We start from the raw sequence: 17,145 nt of genomic DNA on the forward strand, positions 1-17,145 counted from the left end.
GAAATTTGAAAAGAATTAACATAAAGACTAATGAGGGACTTATCTCACCTTTTGAAAATAAATCTCATAACATACAAATTTTTTAGTGTCTTAAAGATGCAAAGACAAGTGAAGATCGAAATTTTCAATCTGAAGGAAGGTTTCAATATCTACTAATATTCTCAACCCTTACAAGTATGTTCTATCCTCTTATCTATATTAATTTAGGAGAATACTCATAAGCATCAAAACGAACTAAGAAGCTTCATACATGAGATTTTCAATTTCATAAACAAATACTTGGAACTTGATAATTTTGATTGAATATGATTTTTAACATGAGAGAATAGGCCTTGACACATATTCTCCAAGTTAGGTCTCAATTGATGATAAAAAGATAGTAATAATAACCCTTTTATTGTTTTTTGATTATCCTATAAACCCATGATTTTGTTTCTAATGGTTTGCATATCGATTAAACTTTACTTTTGATTATGAGAGAATATGTTCCATAAATCAAGCTAGGTTTCATCATATGATAAAAATAAAATGATAACAATAGTCGAACATTGTTTTGCCAATATTATACAACTCCATGATTTTGCTTCTTTTGTTTGTAGATTATTGATGTTAATCCATCTCATAGCACTTTTTCCTTCCTCATATGGCATATTCACCATTCCAATAATGATGCAATCTAGTTATGGGGATTGTCAGTTCACGGGTTCTCGATCAACTCCCCAAGCTTTGTCCTATAAATAAAATGACCTATTTGAATGTTCTCAGGGTGAGATTTGAGCATCCAATCCCTTAGAACCCAAGGGGGAAATGTGATCTTCTAGGAATTGAGATGTGTTTGTCTCTGCTGTTGATCCATACAAGGAGCCTCCTCTTGTTACTTCCAATACTATTCTTTCTGTTCTTGCAACTAATTATTATGTAGAGAATCTCCTTAGCGACTTATCTAATGATGGTGGGTCTCTTCTCACATTTGAAGCTCTTACAAAAGATGCAAGACTTTCCAAAATCTTGGCTCCTTTCTGTGGAAAGCATAGAATAAAGTCCCACAATCATATTTTTGCATTGGATAAACACATGTAATTAATAACCCAAAACTTCATGATATTTTGCAATGACCGTCAAGTGATTGACATGTCTCTGGTTAATGTCAACAAGCTCTTCTTTGGTAGAAGCCAATTGATACCAATTGGATTGCATCTCAAACTTTGTGGAAACTAACTCTGATTGTACACTTGCAAATTTTTAATGGAGATAATTGATTACTACTCCACAACGATGTACGGGAACTCAACATTTTTCTCTTGATTCGTAAAAAAATATGCTTACAACTTCATCTCACCACTTCGTGGGAAGATCCTATAAAATCATAACAAAATAAATTCATTAGAAAAATTGATGCAGAGGCACAAGAAATTAGGCAATCGTGGTTGTACTAACACGAATCTTGTCTCTGAAAACCATAAGCCATGGTTAAAAACACAACTCAGTGCTCTCGAACAAATTGAATAAGGCATTCCATAAATCTATTAAAATAAGTTCATCAGATATTGTTTTGGACAATATGTAAATAATAAGTTCCACAAGGTGAGGGAAAGGTTGGCCAAGATTTCTCTTCCCTTAGTACCCCCAATCCCTTATTAGCAAGAAACATACTTCCACATGCCTGTCTACAAATCCTTCACACAATAATTTTGTAAACATAAATAAATTGTTGGGAAGCTACAGACTTCATCCAAACTGAGAGAAATGTTCAGAGAAACATGTGTGTGCTCCATATTTTCTAGAGGATTATCCCAAGAAGTTTCTTTGGGTACACAAAGTGTTTGGACATGGTTATTCCGTAAAATTACTACTGATATGTTCAAGTGCAAAGTGAGGAATATTTGAAATGAAAATCTAATGACAAATGTTTTACAAATGACTTATTACGTAAAATATATCTATTCCATCCTGAAACTCTGGTTGCATATAGATAGCGATGAAAAGGTAAAAAATTAGGAAATAATGGATTCTAAACAAATACGGATGTTAAGAAAGGCATGCATTGGACAAGTAAGAATTCTAAAAGGATGTTAAGGAACATGTTTCCACCATAACATATTTCCTATGGATTGCGATGGAAAGGTTAAAAACTAGGAAATAATGAATTCTAAACAAGAAGGGATGTGAAGAAAGGCATGCATTTGACAAGTAAGAATTCTAAACAAAAAGGATGTTAAGGAACATGTTGCCACCATAACATATTTCTTGTGGATTGCGACAGAAAGGTAAAAAACTACGAAATAATGAATTCTAAACAAATAGGGATGTTAAGAAAGGCATGCATTGGACAAGTAAGAATTCTAAACAAAAAGGATGTTAAGGAACATGTTGCCACCTTAACATATTTATTGTGGATTTGTTTCGCTGACGAACGTTGTTGCTTGGAATCCAGAGGTGTCATCCACATTTGCGCCATTATATACCCAAATTTAAATGTTTTAATGGTCTTCCAAGTTAACTTCATATGTGAATAAAATAAAATGTTGAAGGGATATTGAAATTGGTCACTGTGTAATCTACTTATCATCTATTATAGGGATGCTATTAAATTGTTATTATTTTTCCTCTTCCTCATTAAATATGATTAATTTACTAATTGTAAAGGGTAGTTTTTAATACTACTTTTTGAGTTAAAAGTAGCATTTTTGCAAACTATTAAACCTAACTAAGATATATATATATATATATATATATATATATATATATATATATATATATATATAATCTAAAGTTTTTAGCATGTATTTTTATAATTGGAACTATTGTAAATCCACCATAACAATAATATATATAAAAAAAGAATTACACATCTTCATACTAAGCCCTTCTCATTATTCAGATCAATTTACTTACAAATATATTTCCATAAAATAATTATAATAAAAAAATTCTTATACTTTAAATATGAAGTGATATACTTATTAATATCAATATCATGTCTTTATTATAAGTTAAGTATTGGGTAATATGCTTATTAATATCAATGTTATGAAAATATATAAATATATCAATTCCATTTTGAATATAAAATTATTTATTTTTTATAATATTTAATTTTTAAAATAAATAATAATTTTTTTTATATATTATTAATAATAATTTTTCCTTATTTATATAAAAAAATACAAATGAAATAACAAAACACTATAATAATTTTTATTATTTCAAATATCAAAGTGAGTATATTTTTTTAATTTTTTTATTATTTCAAATATAAAAATGAGTAAGTTTTTATTATTTTAAATATCAAAACAAAAACAAAAGTCAATTGCAACTAGTGTCGTTCCTTTTTTTTCAAAGCACTAGATTCCGTGGGCAGTTGTGTTGAGAATTGTATGTCTCCTTTAGATCTTTACCAGTCGCCGAAAAAAATGTAACGGGTAGTTTATGTCATTCAAATTTCAAGGGATGAGATTTTTATTGAATTTATTTCTTATGCATTGACTGTCCTTGTACTCTGATCACTTTCTTTAATTTTGTTCAGTTATAAATTTAACTTTCAAGGCGATACAGGAATTTTTTACTTATTTACTTTTTATGTTTATATTGCCTTTTTCGGGGTTTATAAAGATAGGTTTGCTCTATTTTATAACTAGCAATTTTATATCATCTTTTTTCTGAGTTATATAGATAAGCTTGCTCTATTTTATAATCCATTTGATTAGGTAACATCCCGCTTCATCCTGTAATTGTTATATTCAACTATATTCATATACTTTACAACTTTTTCAAATAAATTAAATGTGAAAATGTATATTACAAAAAGACAATATAAGAAACTGTTTTAGAATAACTTAAAATATAAATAGATATAAACTCCTCATTCAAATGACCTGCATAACTCAATCTTATTATGTAAAACTCTAGAGACTTAACAAAAAACCATAACTGTCTTCCGCTGCAAATTCAGTTGACTAGAGCTTTATTCAACGCTCTTAGACATAAGCTTAACGCGACTCAAAGCTTTCAAAAATGTGAAATCAAATCAGCGCGAACGCTAAAATGTTGCCTTTAGATTTGTCTCAGAAACGTTTCAATTCGGAGGATGTCAATTCGGAGGATGTATTTGTATAGGAAAAACCAACTCCAACAGATGACTCCAAAATTAAGATGTTTGTCTTTGTAAAACTGTTCAAAGAATAATATAACGATAAATTATTCGAAAATGTAACAATTCTATTGTTAAAATTTGTAAATGTCTCTATTTTATATATTAAATAAATAATAATGAGAAAATTTTGAAATTAAATAATAAGTTATTCGAGAATTGCAAACAACTTCACCTTCTCTACCTCTTAACATCAGAACTACTCTCAATATCCGAGCAACTCCCCAAGCTTACTTTAACTTTATCAACAATAACACTCTGGAAGTCCAAAATGTTATATCTTTTAAAAAAGTATCGAAATCACTGATGGGAACACATTACTTCTTTGTAGTTGTTGTAGATCGATTTTAGCAACGACGATTTGCCAATGACACCAATGCCACATATATCCATTATTAGGACTTGATGATCTTCAGAGTTAAGCCAGGTATGCAGCTGCTTCTCAGCAGATCCAAAGCGGGAACCTATAAAGCTATGACTCTATGCTAACCAATGCTCTAGTAACATCTCTGTCATCAAACAGAAGCAAACCAGAGCAGAGAACAAAGGCAGAAAAAGCAGAGGCAGATTATGCAGATGAAATTTGCAGGTAGATAAAAAACAAATCGAATGCGAAGAAGAACTATTTTTTCATAAAATAATGTCTATGATTGCGGCTTAGATGCACTGGACGTAGCTAGGGAATGAGTGACAATCAATCCCAAGCTAAACATGCAGGGTCACTGCAAATAACGAAAGAGAACACGATTTTGTGCTAAAACCTATAAAGAAAATAAGATTATTCTATTCGTTACAGAGAAGTCGAAAATCGAAAGCAGGTAGCGTTCCAATTTTAAAAATAGTATTAGTGTTCGACATGAATACCTCATCTGCGACGACCAAAACAAAAGAATTTATGAACTAGGCAGAGAATAGTGAAGACATACATAGTTGAAGCCTGGACCGGATCGAGAAGCAGCGGTTGTGGAGGAGGAAAATGATGTTTTGATCCCATTCCTTGCCCTCGCCATTGCTCTGCTGCTTGTTGTTTTTTGATATCGCAGCAGTTGCCCGGATGTATTTAACTAGTCCTCCCCATAAACCAATCTCGCCAGGAAGAGGTCCTAAAACGCCTTGATGTAATTAATAATAATAAGTTCCATATATGAGTTTTAATTTAGCTTTAACAAATTTTAGACATCATATTTGTATACAAAACACTAAGGTCATGAATAAAAAGATTAGTCCATAAAAATATAAAAATTGATTTAAGATCTTAGTATTAACAGAAAAGATAACTTAAATTTTAGTTATAATTAAAAACTAATCAAATCAAATTAAAATTATTATAATATTTTTATTTTCTATTTCAATTATTATAAACTCATTTTATGTATTAACTTTGATTTCATATTTTTTTAAAATGAGATCCATTGGATTTGAACCAAAGTGCTTTAAAAACACAACCCTCCATCATTAATCTAAAGTCTTAAAACAACTTTTTCTTCTTAATATCATATAAAAATAAATCAATAGTAAATTAAGGGGGCTAAAAATTAAAAATGATTTATATATAATAATAACATATCAAAAAATAAAATTATCTTAAAATCTATTATAAATAAAACTATATCTAAATTTATTTACATAAATCAATACTAAATTAAGAAGGCTAAAAATTAAAAATTATTTATATATAATAATAACATATCAAAAAATAAAATTACATCTAAATTAATATAATATCTGGGTTACATTTTCCATTTGGATCAACTATTAATTGTTTTCTCCATCATAATCTAAAACAACTATGGATTGTTTTCTCCATCGCAATCTAAATTGTAAACAATTATACAATTGAAGTAGCCACCAACATGAATTTCAATGGGTATTTAAGAATATTAAAAAAATAGTTAATGCATTGGTTAATTATCTTAGTTAAATTTTAATTAATTCACTTTTTATACTCCGAGTATGGATGGTTATGAAACTATTATTTAGTTCAATTATTAGAAAAATACTAATTTTTTAATTAATATATCAATTATTCTAAATAAGATAGGTGATCACTGTAAATCATCATTAAAAAAAATTCTCTTTACAAGTTTTAATAACTTTATGTACTTCAAGATAAAAATAAAAATAAATTTATTTGGATAATAAACTACACTAAAACAACATGCCATTTTGAAATAACTAAAACTTTTTTAATCTTACAAAATTGTTTTGATTTCCCTGGAGTCTAGCCATATATTGATAAACACATCAAGTCATGCACATTTTGTGCCATCATCAAAGCATTAAACATTTAGTAAGATTTATACACATCCTTACCCAAACTATGGTTCCTTACTCAAACTATATTAACCATAGGACTCTATCTCCATGGGTTACTTACCCAAACTATATTAACCCTAGGACTCTATCTGCATGGGTTACTTATAAGGCAGGTTTATAATGTTTATACTGTTGAATAACGATTCAAGCTAGATGGAAAATAGTGTTAGTGTTATTATTTATAACATATTTACGCTTATAAGTGATGCCTTTACTTTTCAATAATTTAAGTCATAAGTTTATTTTCTATATTTTTTATTTTAAATGAGGAAAAAATTATTTCAAATTATCAAACTAAGTGAGAAGCCATCGCGCTATTATCTCATACAAATTTACTGATCACTATTATTTTACATTTTTAAATAATTTAAGTCATATATTTATTTGTTTGAATCATTTAAATTTTTAAATAATTTAAGCTATATATTTATTTGTTATTTTATATTTTTAATCATTTAAAGCATATGTTTATTTCCTATTAGTATTAGTATTTTTTAATTTAAATAATGGGAAAATTATTTTAAATTATCAAACTGAATTAGGCCATCAATGACTATTATACCATACAAATTTACTCATCACTATTATTTTACATCAATATTGGTTACACAATAATCCACCAGGATATTTTCTTAATATTGCAAATATAAATATATCTTATTATACTCTTTTCAGTACTTGCAGTAACAGCTGTGGAACATTATTGACAGCATTTTTAATCATTTAAAGCATATGTTTATTTCCTATTAGTATTAGTATTTTTTAATTTAAATAATGGGAAAATTATTTTAAATTATCAAACTGAATTAGGCCATCAATGACTATTATACCATACAAATTTACTCATCACTATTATTTTACATCAATATTGAGTACACAATAATCCACCAGGATATTTTCTAAATATTGCAAATATAAATATATCTTATTATACTGTAACAGTACTTGCAGTAACAGCTGTGGAACATTATTGACAGCATGTGGAACATTATTGACAGCATCAATATATGAGTAGTATTCTCATTTTCCTTAATGGAACAAAATATCATGTTAAATATCTCGTCATATCCTTATTTTGGCTAGAATTTAAATCAATTGATGAATCCGATACCCAGACTTTCTGTCCCTTTCGATCATGTTGCGGATTCGCACTTACATTAAGATGTATGAGCACTCATTCCACGCAAGCGTTGCCTTTTAGGGTTATCGTTCGAACTGTTCATTTCCTAAAATCTTCGTCGCCAAATCCATGGATTCTGTACCGTTGAATGCAAATGCGCTCCATCTCTGCTTTCTGAAATAGAAATCAATCAGATCGCGTTACTATTTTCAGCTACAGCGAGCAATGGGACGTGAGGTTGTTGTGCACGGATTACATGTAAATAAAGAAGTCAAGTGGACTGTTTACTGAAAACCCTAATACATGGGAGCTGGAAAATAGATTTTCCACATGATCAACGCTGTTGCAATTAGTTCTGCAGGTAGTTTTCATCCGGCGGCGTGCAGTTTTTATGGAAAGTGAGCAGCCCCACTGCGAGTCGCAAAGAATCCCTTCCTCTGCTTATCTCATTTCACCTAGCTCTCTCTGGACACCACCACCACTTTTGTCTTTTGTAGTCATTGGCAAAGAATCCGTTCGTGCATGTATCTGATTTTTTTCACGTACCTACCTCTGGAAACCATACAATTACAGCTACTCCCCAGCACCATTCCACCCTCAAGGAATCTGTAATTGGATTATTATTCGAATTGCCGTACGTACCTACGAGCTTTGAAGTCAAATTTATGCCCTAAAAGATTTTTTTTCCCTTTGAACGTGGATTTTAGGTGGGTTTTGGCATTTCTTGGGTTTAAAAATAGAATAGGATGTACGATCTGTGAAAGTAGCGAAGGAATGATAAGAATTTACCATTCCCATGTTTCCATTTATACGATGTTATCAGACATTTTTAAATATTTAATTATGTGTATTTTGTGGGTGGATGTAAGTTCGGTAAAAGCAATTTTTTTTTCAAAATATTATTTTTCAATGGAAAGTTTATCATAATTTATAGTTTAGTTGTCAAATTAATAATGAGGAAAGTTATCTCTAGCTGCTAACCCGAATTTATGTTGACTCGTTACGGTTATTCAAAGAAAACGATGCTACCTGGAATAATCTGCAGGTGGCTTGTAAGGGGGCCGAATTTCACTCCTCCTAGATGCCTCTAGATCTTAAGTTGTTAATTGTTTCCTTACTTCCTAAGAGCTCTTAGCCAAAAAACCTAGTATTAGAGCCAGTTCATGTGACATGTATTGTTTATATATATATATATATATATATAATTTTTTTAATTTTAATTTTATAATTTAGATAAGATAATAAATAATTTTACAATTAGAATCAGATTTGTAATTTTTTTCGGATTTATTTTGGATTAACCAAAACCATAACAATTAAATCTCTTTTATAAAAATAAAAGAAATATATTTTCTTAATTAGGAAAAAAATAAAAGATCAAAACCAAAAGCTATACATGAGATATTTATTTAAAAAAAAAATAAAAAATTACTTTATAATGGTTGGTACCATGAAACATAAAAATTAATGTCAAAATACTTTGGAGTGTTAGTTTAGACAAAGAGACATTTGTTTTCTAAAAAAGATAGATTCACTTTATAAGTAATTGGTACATGAAACATAAAATTAATGTAAGAAATACTTTGAAGTGTTATTTTAGACAAGGACACACATTAGATGGATGAATAAAAAACTTTTTAAATATATAAAAGTGTTTTTCTTTAAAATAAAAATTGAGAAGTATTAATATACACTTTTACACATTATTTAAAACATTTTAGAAATCATAGATTAAAATGAGAAATAGTAATGGACACTTTTGCACATAAAGAAAGAAGAAATGATTACAATGATGGGGTATTCATATCAATTTTATGAGATAAACATGCAAAATAAATCACCAGTCATTAAAAATTGCTTAATAAAAAAATGAGATTCTATCAACATGAAAACTAATATTTACATCACATACAACAATAATTTTTTTAAAAATTATTTATATTTCCAAAACATTTAATTTACAAAAAAAATCCATACTTCATAGAGGAAAAAATGAAATAAAATAATGTCATAATAAATTTTTTATAAATACAACTAATTGAAAGCTATTAAATTTACTAATCAAGATATGTTAAAAACATTAATTGAAAGCTATTAAATTTACTAATCAAGATATGTTAAAAACATTTTGGAACGTCACAAAAATTGAATATGGCAAATTAATGGAATTTGAGATATAAAAAACAAAAAAATGTAAAACTACATTTTTATACTTCTTATATAAATCTAAAATATGTGTATAAATTAAAAAAAATTATTTACAGTGAGTTTTACTAATTATTTTATATATTTATTTTAATAATAAAATAAAAGTTTATATTTTAGCTTTTAATAATAATATAAATTTTTATTTATTTTAACAATAAAATAAAGGTTTGCATTTTAGTTTTTAATAATAACCTAATTTTTTTCTTTAAACCTATTAAGTCATTAATCATTTTCAAACTTCTAAACTTTATTTTTCAAAAATTAACATACAAATCTATTCTTTAACACACTTTTATATAATATTATGAAGTCTAATTTCCTTAATTTTATATTAATTATTTTTCATTAACCTGGGAAAAAAAATTAACATACAAACCAACTCTTTGTATAATATTACGGAGACTAAAATCCTTGATTTCAGGTACTGATGGGTAAAATTAATAATATTTTCTTCTTGGAGATAGAATTGATAAAATAAAACCAAATACTATAATTTATAAAAAAAAAATCTTGGCTCACTGAAACTTACCTACACTGAAACTTACCCCGCTGTCACTAATCGATTTTTCATGCTTCTCAGCAGCTACAGGGGAAGCACCTGCACTAAAACGTACGCCGCTGTGACTGATCGATTTTGCTGACATAGAAATAGGTTGCGTGAAAACTGGAGAGAGCGCTTGATGGAATCGACATAAATGACAAATCAAATCTGAGGTTGAGGTTGGTGGAGTGGTTCCCAGTGAAGAAACAAAGGCCACCATTCCTTCTTTCCACGTCGCTTACACATGCCATGACCTCATGTGGGCGGTGATGAAACCGAAAGCGGAACCTCGTGAATTCCTTTGTCTAAATCCCTGTATAAATATATCTGAATCCCTTGGCCTATTGCACCATTCACAAAGCAGCATTGCCTCCATTCCTCCTCTGTCTCGTTACCCAGTCCATTTGGATTCTGTTAGACCTTGCACAGGAGAAAAATGAGGAGCTACCTGCTTCTAGTAGTTGGCATTCTAGGTTCTTGTTCCTCTTCTCCACTCTTTTTAAGTTTCAAGCAAATTTCCATTTGCTGGATTTTAGGTTTCTGGTTTGATCTAATCTGAATTGATGGCTGAAAACGAGAGCACTCCTTGTTGTTTTATGTAACAGGAAACGCGGCATCCTTGTTACTGTATGGAGCACCAATGTAAGATTTGTCACTTTTATTACGAGTATCTGCCTTATAATTTCGGCAAAGAAGTGTATGCTGAATAATAGTTCGATGTTCTGAATTTTTTTATGCAGGGTCACATTTAGGAGAGTGATAAGAAACAGATCGACAGAGAGTTTCTCAGGGTTCCCATATGCGATAGCTCTGCTAAATTCTCTGCTCTACACCTGGTATGGTTCGCCTCTGATCAGTCATGGTCTGGATAACATCTTGGTGTTGACCATCAATGGGGTCGGAATCGTGTTGGAGTTTATATTCGTTTGCATCTTTCTGAAATACGCTATACCCACAGCCAAGGCATGTTTTAATACTCCTAGTCTGTTATTATTTGTTTAGACTTTCTGCTATGGACTTTTAAAGTGGCTAAACCAGTATTTGTATGCTTTTTGTTGTGTTAATCGCACTTTTACACATTAGCTCAGGATATCTGTTATTTAACAGATATTTTTTATGGCTTTCTGCCATTTTTGGATAGATTTACATGATCTACAGATTTATATACTTGAATACATGCTGGACATGTATCTGCAGACTGTCATTTCATTTCCTGATCCATGATTAGTAATTAGTTCTCTTTTTCTCTGATCCATAGCTGCTTTGCTAGGTGAATGAATCCATAAGGATTATATAAGTTTCAAAATAATAGCAGAATCTGTAATATTAGCAGATTCTTTGTTGTGCAGAAAACAATGGTGAGAACAATGGTCGGTGTGACGTTGGTGTTTGCCTGCATCTCAACAGTTTCTCTGGTTGCTCTTGGGGCTCAGAAGGATAAGAAAAAGCTGGTGGGGATTTCGGGGATGGTTGTCACTGCGGTCATGTATGGTTCTCCACTTTCCGATGCTGTAAGTATCTAACTCCTTCCCATGCCCTTTTGTCACTTATCTGCATCTAATGCGTCTTGACATTACTCGCACTGTGAAATGTACAAAAGTGGTTGGTGATACAGACGAAAAGTGTGGAGTATATGCCCATCCATTTCTCCGTGTTTGCACTGATCAACAGTTGTTTATGGATGATTTACTTCCTTCTCGACAACGACCTCATCCTAGCGGTAACACCATATGCTGTCTCTGTACATATGTGTCTGTTTGTTTCAGGAATATCACAATATCTGATAGTCAGGAAAGAACAATTGATTGGTTTCCTCACACTTCGATTCGCCGATATTTCAAAAATCTACAATCTCCATAAAGATATATTGTTGAAAGGATATATGGTTTAAAATATCTATACTAAAGATTCGTTTTTAGAATTTGAGTTTTATACTGTGTTGTGGTCAAATGCAGTGTCCAAATATAATTGGCGTACCACTGGGCATAGGTCAAATAGTGTTATATTGTATGTACCGGGAGCAACCAACTAATGAAGAGAAGAAAATGGGTCGATTTGATCCCGAGGTTGGGTTGAAAGAGAACGCAGTTGCAGAGGAAACGGATTCAACAGATGCAGATGAAACAGCTCCACAGAGTCTGGAAATGGCGTAGGTCCAGACGATAAAACATACCTTCGATTGGGGAGAAATGACAAATGTGTGCAATGGGGTCAGGTTGGAGGGAGTGAGAAAATATAAAATGTTCCGCGTTTTTGAAGTGTGTATGCAACTTTTGTTATAAGTTTTTGCGAGGGTTATTACCGTCATCAGCTATTCTCAAGCCAATAGCCGTGGCTATATCCGAAAGGGAGGATGCGCGAGCATGTACAAATTTAATTCAGAATTTTTTAATTATAAATATTAGTAATTTTTTTTTAATGTGATTCATTGTACCAATTTGGTATTAGTTACATATAATAACAATATTTGTTTGTTAACATAGTTACATTTTGTCTAAATATTCATAAGTATTTAATTTACATAATCACATAAAATTATTAAAGATTAAAAATAAACTCAAAACATTTGATTTGTTTATAAATATTCATCAACCATTTAATTGATGTGGTCTCATAGAACTATTCAATTTCCATATTTTTTTATAACCATTTAACCTATTTTCCTTTTCAATGGTTTGGAGTGTTGTTCACCTCTCATCAAGAGGAAGATGAATCATCTATTTTAAACCATCACTTCTTCCTCTGTCCACCTTATCACATGGTTGACACTTTAAGGCCGATTTTCTTAATAATCTTAAGCTCGCCCAACCTCATATGCCAATGTTTTCTATGATGGGTACTATATAAATTAACGTTTCCAAAAATGGTTTCAGTTTTACACCTTACATCATTCTCTTTAAAACTGTTTAAAGGAATGGTACTTTTTCGGATTTCAACCTTGCCATGACTCTTTTGCCGATTTTGTTGACTTAAAACTTGAATAGAATTGAAATGTTTGAATACTATCTAAATTAACATTGAAAACATGCTAATTATATAAAAGTTACGAAATAGTTTTGATTTTGGTATAACTTGAAAATGAATGGAATTTCTAGATATTTTTATCACGATAAAAGTCGAAAGTCGAATAATGATACAAGTGCATCAGAAAATTATTCGTTTTTTCATCCGTATATTATTTTAAAATTTATTATTTTAATAATTATAAAAATAATATTGTTAAATAGGATTCGATTAAATAATTTAATTTTATTATATAAATATTTTTGTTAATATAATAATAATAATAATTATTTATTTTAATGATATATTTTTTTAATAATAAAGAATAAGTTAGATTTTTTAATAATTTTTTTTTCTCCAATACATTTCATACTCAATATAAGTATGAGTATTAATATTAATTTAGTATATATATATATATATAAAATGAGAATAATTTAGTGGAAGTGTTTTTATACAAATATTTTGGAATCAATATTCATCACAAATTTAATTAGAATCATAGTACTGAAAAAATGATAAATAGAGGATGGACAACTTATTTTAGATTTGAGAACATTTGCAAATTGTTACTCCTATTATTTTGTTATTTTATATGGATGCGAAGTTTGGGGATGTAGTATCTTTAAAGAGTTTTGAAAAAAGATAACGTATATCCAAATATGCTTTATCCTATCATCAAATAAGAATGTCTTTATCCCATTGATACCACAGTCATGAAAAAATTAGAAAAAAATGGAATACAAGATTCTTATTAAAATCTCCTCAAACTCCATCCAACACTACCTTCAATTCAATGGGGGTTGGCATAAGGATGCCCAATCTTGACTAAACCGTGAAGAAACAGAGAAAAAAATCATTCTATAAAGTAAATTTAATATTAAAAATATTGTTATACCACAATTTAAGGAGAAAATGTGCATGTTAGCCATTATCATTATCATCATTAGTACAATTCTATAAGTTTCTTTGTGGAAAGTTTTGAAGGAAAATTCGGATTCATAAAACTAAAGAAAATCATTTGATTCCCTTGAAGAACTCGAATATTTACCTTAAAAACCTTCATGAATCCACTAATGCCATGGACACCATTTTCAATACCCCTATAGAAGATGATATCTTTTATTTGAAGGCATTGAGTTTGGGGTTAAGCAGCTCACTAATGGGAAATTTAAGGAATGGAGGCTACTAACATGAAAATTTAAAATGCGAGATTCTGTGAAGCAAGGCTTCATTAAGCCTTGGACATAGAGCCTGTTTGTGCCTATATTTAAGCGTGGGGATAAAAACATTCCATCTGATTATAAGATTATTATGATTAGCGCAATTTTAGCCAAGTTGGACAGGATTATTCTCAGAAAGAAGATTGACTTTTGGCTTAAAAGCCATGGTAAATAACTAAAGACCAAGTTTGGTTTAGAGGATATCATTCAAATGTACACCATCTTGTTATCTTAGGATAATTGTAGAAGAATGCAAAAATAATAAAATTAATCTCTTCTATTGTTTTCTTGACATTAGAAAAACTTTTGACACTGTTCTAGAATAAAGCTAAGGAAGAGGCTAGAATAGATAATGGTTTCTCTCAAGTTGAGGGTTGTTGTGTCAAGGTTGAATGAGAATGTTATTGCCAAGCTTAGAACCACTAAGTGTTGATCAGAAGAAATTGAATGCAATATTGGAGCCAAGCTAGGGTGTGGCTTATCCCTTAACCATTTTGGCATATACATTGATAAGATACAAGAGTATTTGGAAGATGAAGGTTTTGTTGGATCCACACTCACTCATATGGTCATAACACTTCTCCTTTATGCTAAAGATATTATTCTTTTGGTAAGGACCCATTATGGTTTTAGCAAGCAACTCAGAATCATCCTATTTTTATCCTCCAATAAGGGCATGGATGTTAATACTGACAAAACTAAAGTCATGATAATTAAATACAAAGCAATGAGCTATGATACCTTCTTTTATGACAAATCCTCCTTAGAGGAAGTTCCTTCATACAAATACTTAGGAATTAACATCCATTAGCTCACTTGGAATTATCATATTGAGAAAATGATAACTAAAGGCTAGAAATATTACTATGGGCTTGAAAATAATTGTAAGTAAGAGAATATTTGGCTACGGGATTAAAAAGTAAAAATCCTCTTTGAGAATTTTGTCACTCTTATTTTAGATAGATGTGAGGTTTGATGTTGCAGTATATCTAGAGAGTTTTACAAGAAGATTAAACAAATCCAAAAACAATTTATAACCTACAACCTCTAGATTAAGGAAATACTCCCTACTCTGTCCTTCTGATTGAAGCAAGCTTTCCCACCATTAAAAGCATGGCTATGATTAGGTATCTTATGTAGAAGAGGTTATACAACATGGATTCCAAGAGGCTCCCTATAATTTCTTCTAGCTCCAACCAAAACCCCCCACCATCAGCTCAAGTCAGCATGGCATAAGGATTCCCAGTCATGGTCATACCATTGGTGAATAAGGGAGGAGATCATATTATAGAATTTGGATAATATTAAAAATATATTTCTTCAAAATTTGGGGAGAAATTGTGGGGCAGTAAAGAGTTAGAGGGAAAACAAAAACTACAATAATATAAGGAGGTGATTAACCTTAATCTCGAAAACCAAAATTATCTTTCTACCTTGGCTAGTGTTAAAAATAAAATGAACATCGCTAAGAAAAGAACTAATTCTCATGAGCTTCATAGTGGAAGAGGAGATTGGGAAATTCTCAAAATGCCATGAGGTGGAAGGGTTTGTCACATTTGCGATCCTAAAGAGCGTTGAAGATGAAAAACACTTTGTCTTATATTGTTCATCATGTACTCACATTCAATCTAATTTTCAAAATATGTGTCACACTACCAAACTTTTTGATCTTTTAAGTTAGCAAAACTATGGTGATATTGGAATGCTTCTCTCACTTCCTTTTGACCATAGAAATAAAATGTTAAATAATTTTGATTAATATCTTGCCTTCTTAAGGTCATAGATCACATATGTCCTAGTGATTTTTTTTTCTAGAGGAATCAACAAATGGGTTAGGCTCGTACTCACATGACATGGGGTTGATTCTGACCATTGGCACTATAACCTCTGGATGAACCCATCAACAACCCTACCCATGAACCAGATGGTACAATAGGGGACAGTTAAACCTCAACCCTCAAACTTTACAAAGCCTGATATCACAACAATCACCAATTGAATTACCCCCTAAAAAACAATGAAAATTAATAATAATCATCATATATTTACCTTAAAATAATTATATAAATAAAGTTAATGTAAAAAAAGATTATATATAATTAATTAAGTAAAATAATTATAAAACAAAATAATATACAAATTAAGCTTTATTAAATTTTATGAGAGTAATTCAATTGTGATTGTCTTAATAATGAAGCGCTATGTTCCTTAAAGTTTTAGATTCAAAATCCAAAAATAATGAAAACAAAAAAAATAAAAATGAAAATATAGATTAAAATATAAAATAAAAATTTTATTTATAAAAAACTATTATATTTATTTTATACGTCATAAAACACTTTGGACTCCACAATAAATTGTTATTTTAAATTATAAGACATGAATACTTATTCTTTATATGCAATGGAATTTTTTTAAGATGAATTTGTTAAATGAAAAACCATAACTTTTTTAATAGATATTTTTGAAAAGTAAATTTCAATAACGATGCTTTTATTATTAATTAATTTTTTTCAAAATTTTTAATATTAATTATTTAAATATATAAAAAAATGAAATACAAATTTTAAATAATTTTTAATAA

General features: G+C 29.7%; 1 protein-coding gene across 2 annotated transcripts; it reads left to right on the plus strand.

Annotated features, from left to right (window-relative positions):
• Positions 1-10,696: 10,696 nt before the first annotated feature.
• LOC149158512 (bidirectional sugar transporter SWEET3b-like) lies at positions 10,697-12,752 on the plus strand. Of its 2 annotated transcripts, XM_089437756.1 has the most exons (6): positions 10,697-10,808; positions 10,941-10,977; positions 11,076-11,298; positions 11,685-11,846; positions 11,936-12,055; positions 12,291-12,752. In XM_089437756.1, the coding sequence occupies exons 1-6, from the start codon at positions 10,772-10,774 to the stop codon at positions 12,486-12,488; spliced, it is 777 nt and encodes a 258-aa protein (XP_089293882.1). In that variant the 5' UTR covers positions 10,697-10,771; the 3' UTR covers positions 12,489-12,752. The 2 variants fall into 2 exon arrangements, with proteins under 2 accessions (XP_089293882.1, XP_089293883.1); XM_089437757.1 differs by lacking the exon at positions 11,936-12,055.
• The last annotated feature ends 4,393 nt before the right edge of the window (positions 12,753-17,145 follow it).

Source organism: Pinus tabuliformis, chromosome 5_2, assembly GCF_031772625.1.
Source record: "Pinus tabuliformis cultivar Carrire ecotype Pingquan chromosome 5_2, CPIR1, whole genome shotgun sequence".
NCBI classification, from domain to species: domain Eukaryota; kingdom Viridiplantae; phylum Streptophyta; class Pinopsida; order Pinales; family Pinaceae; genus Pinus; species Pinus tabuliformis.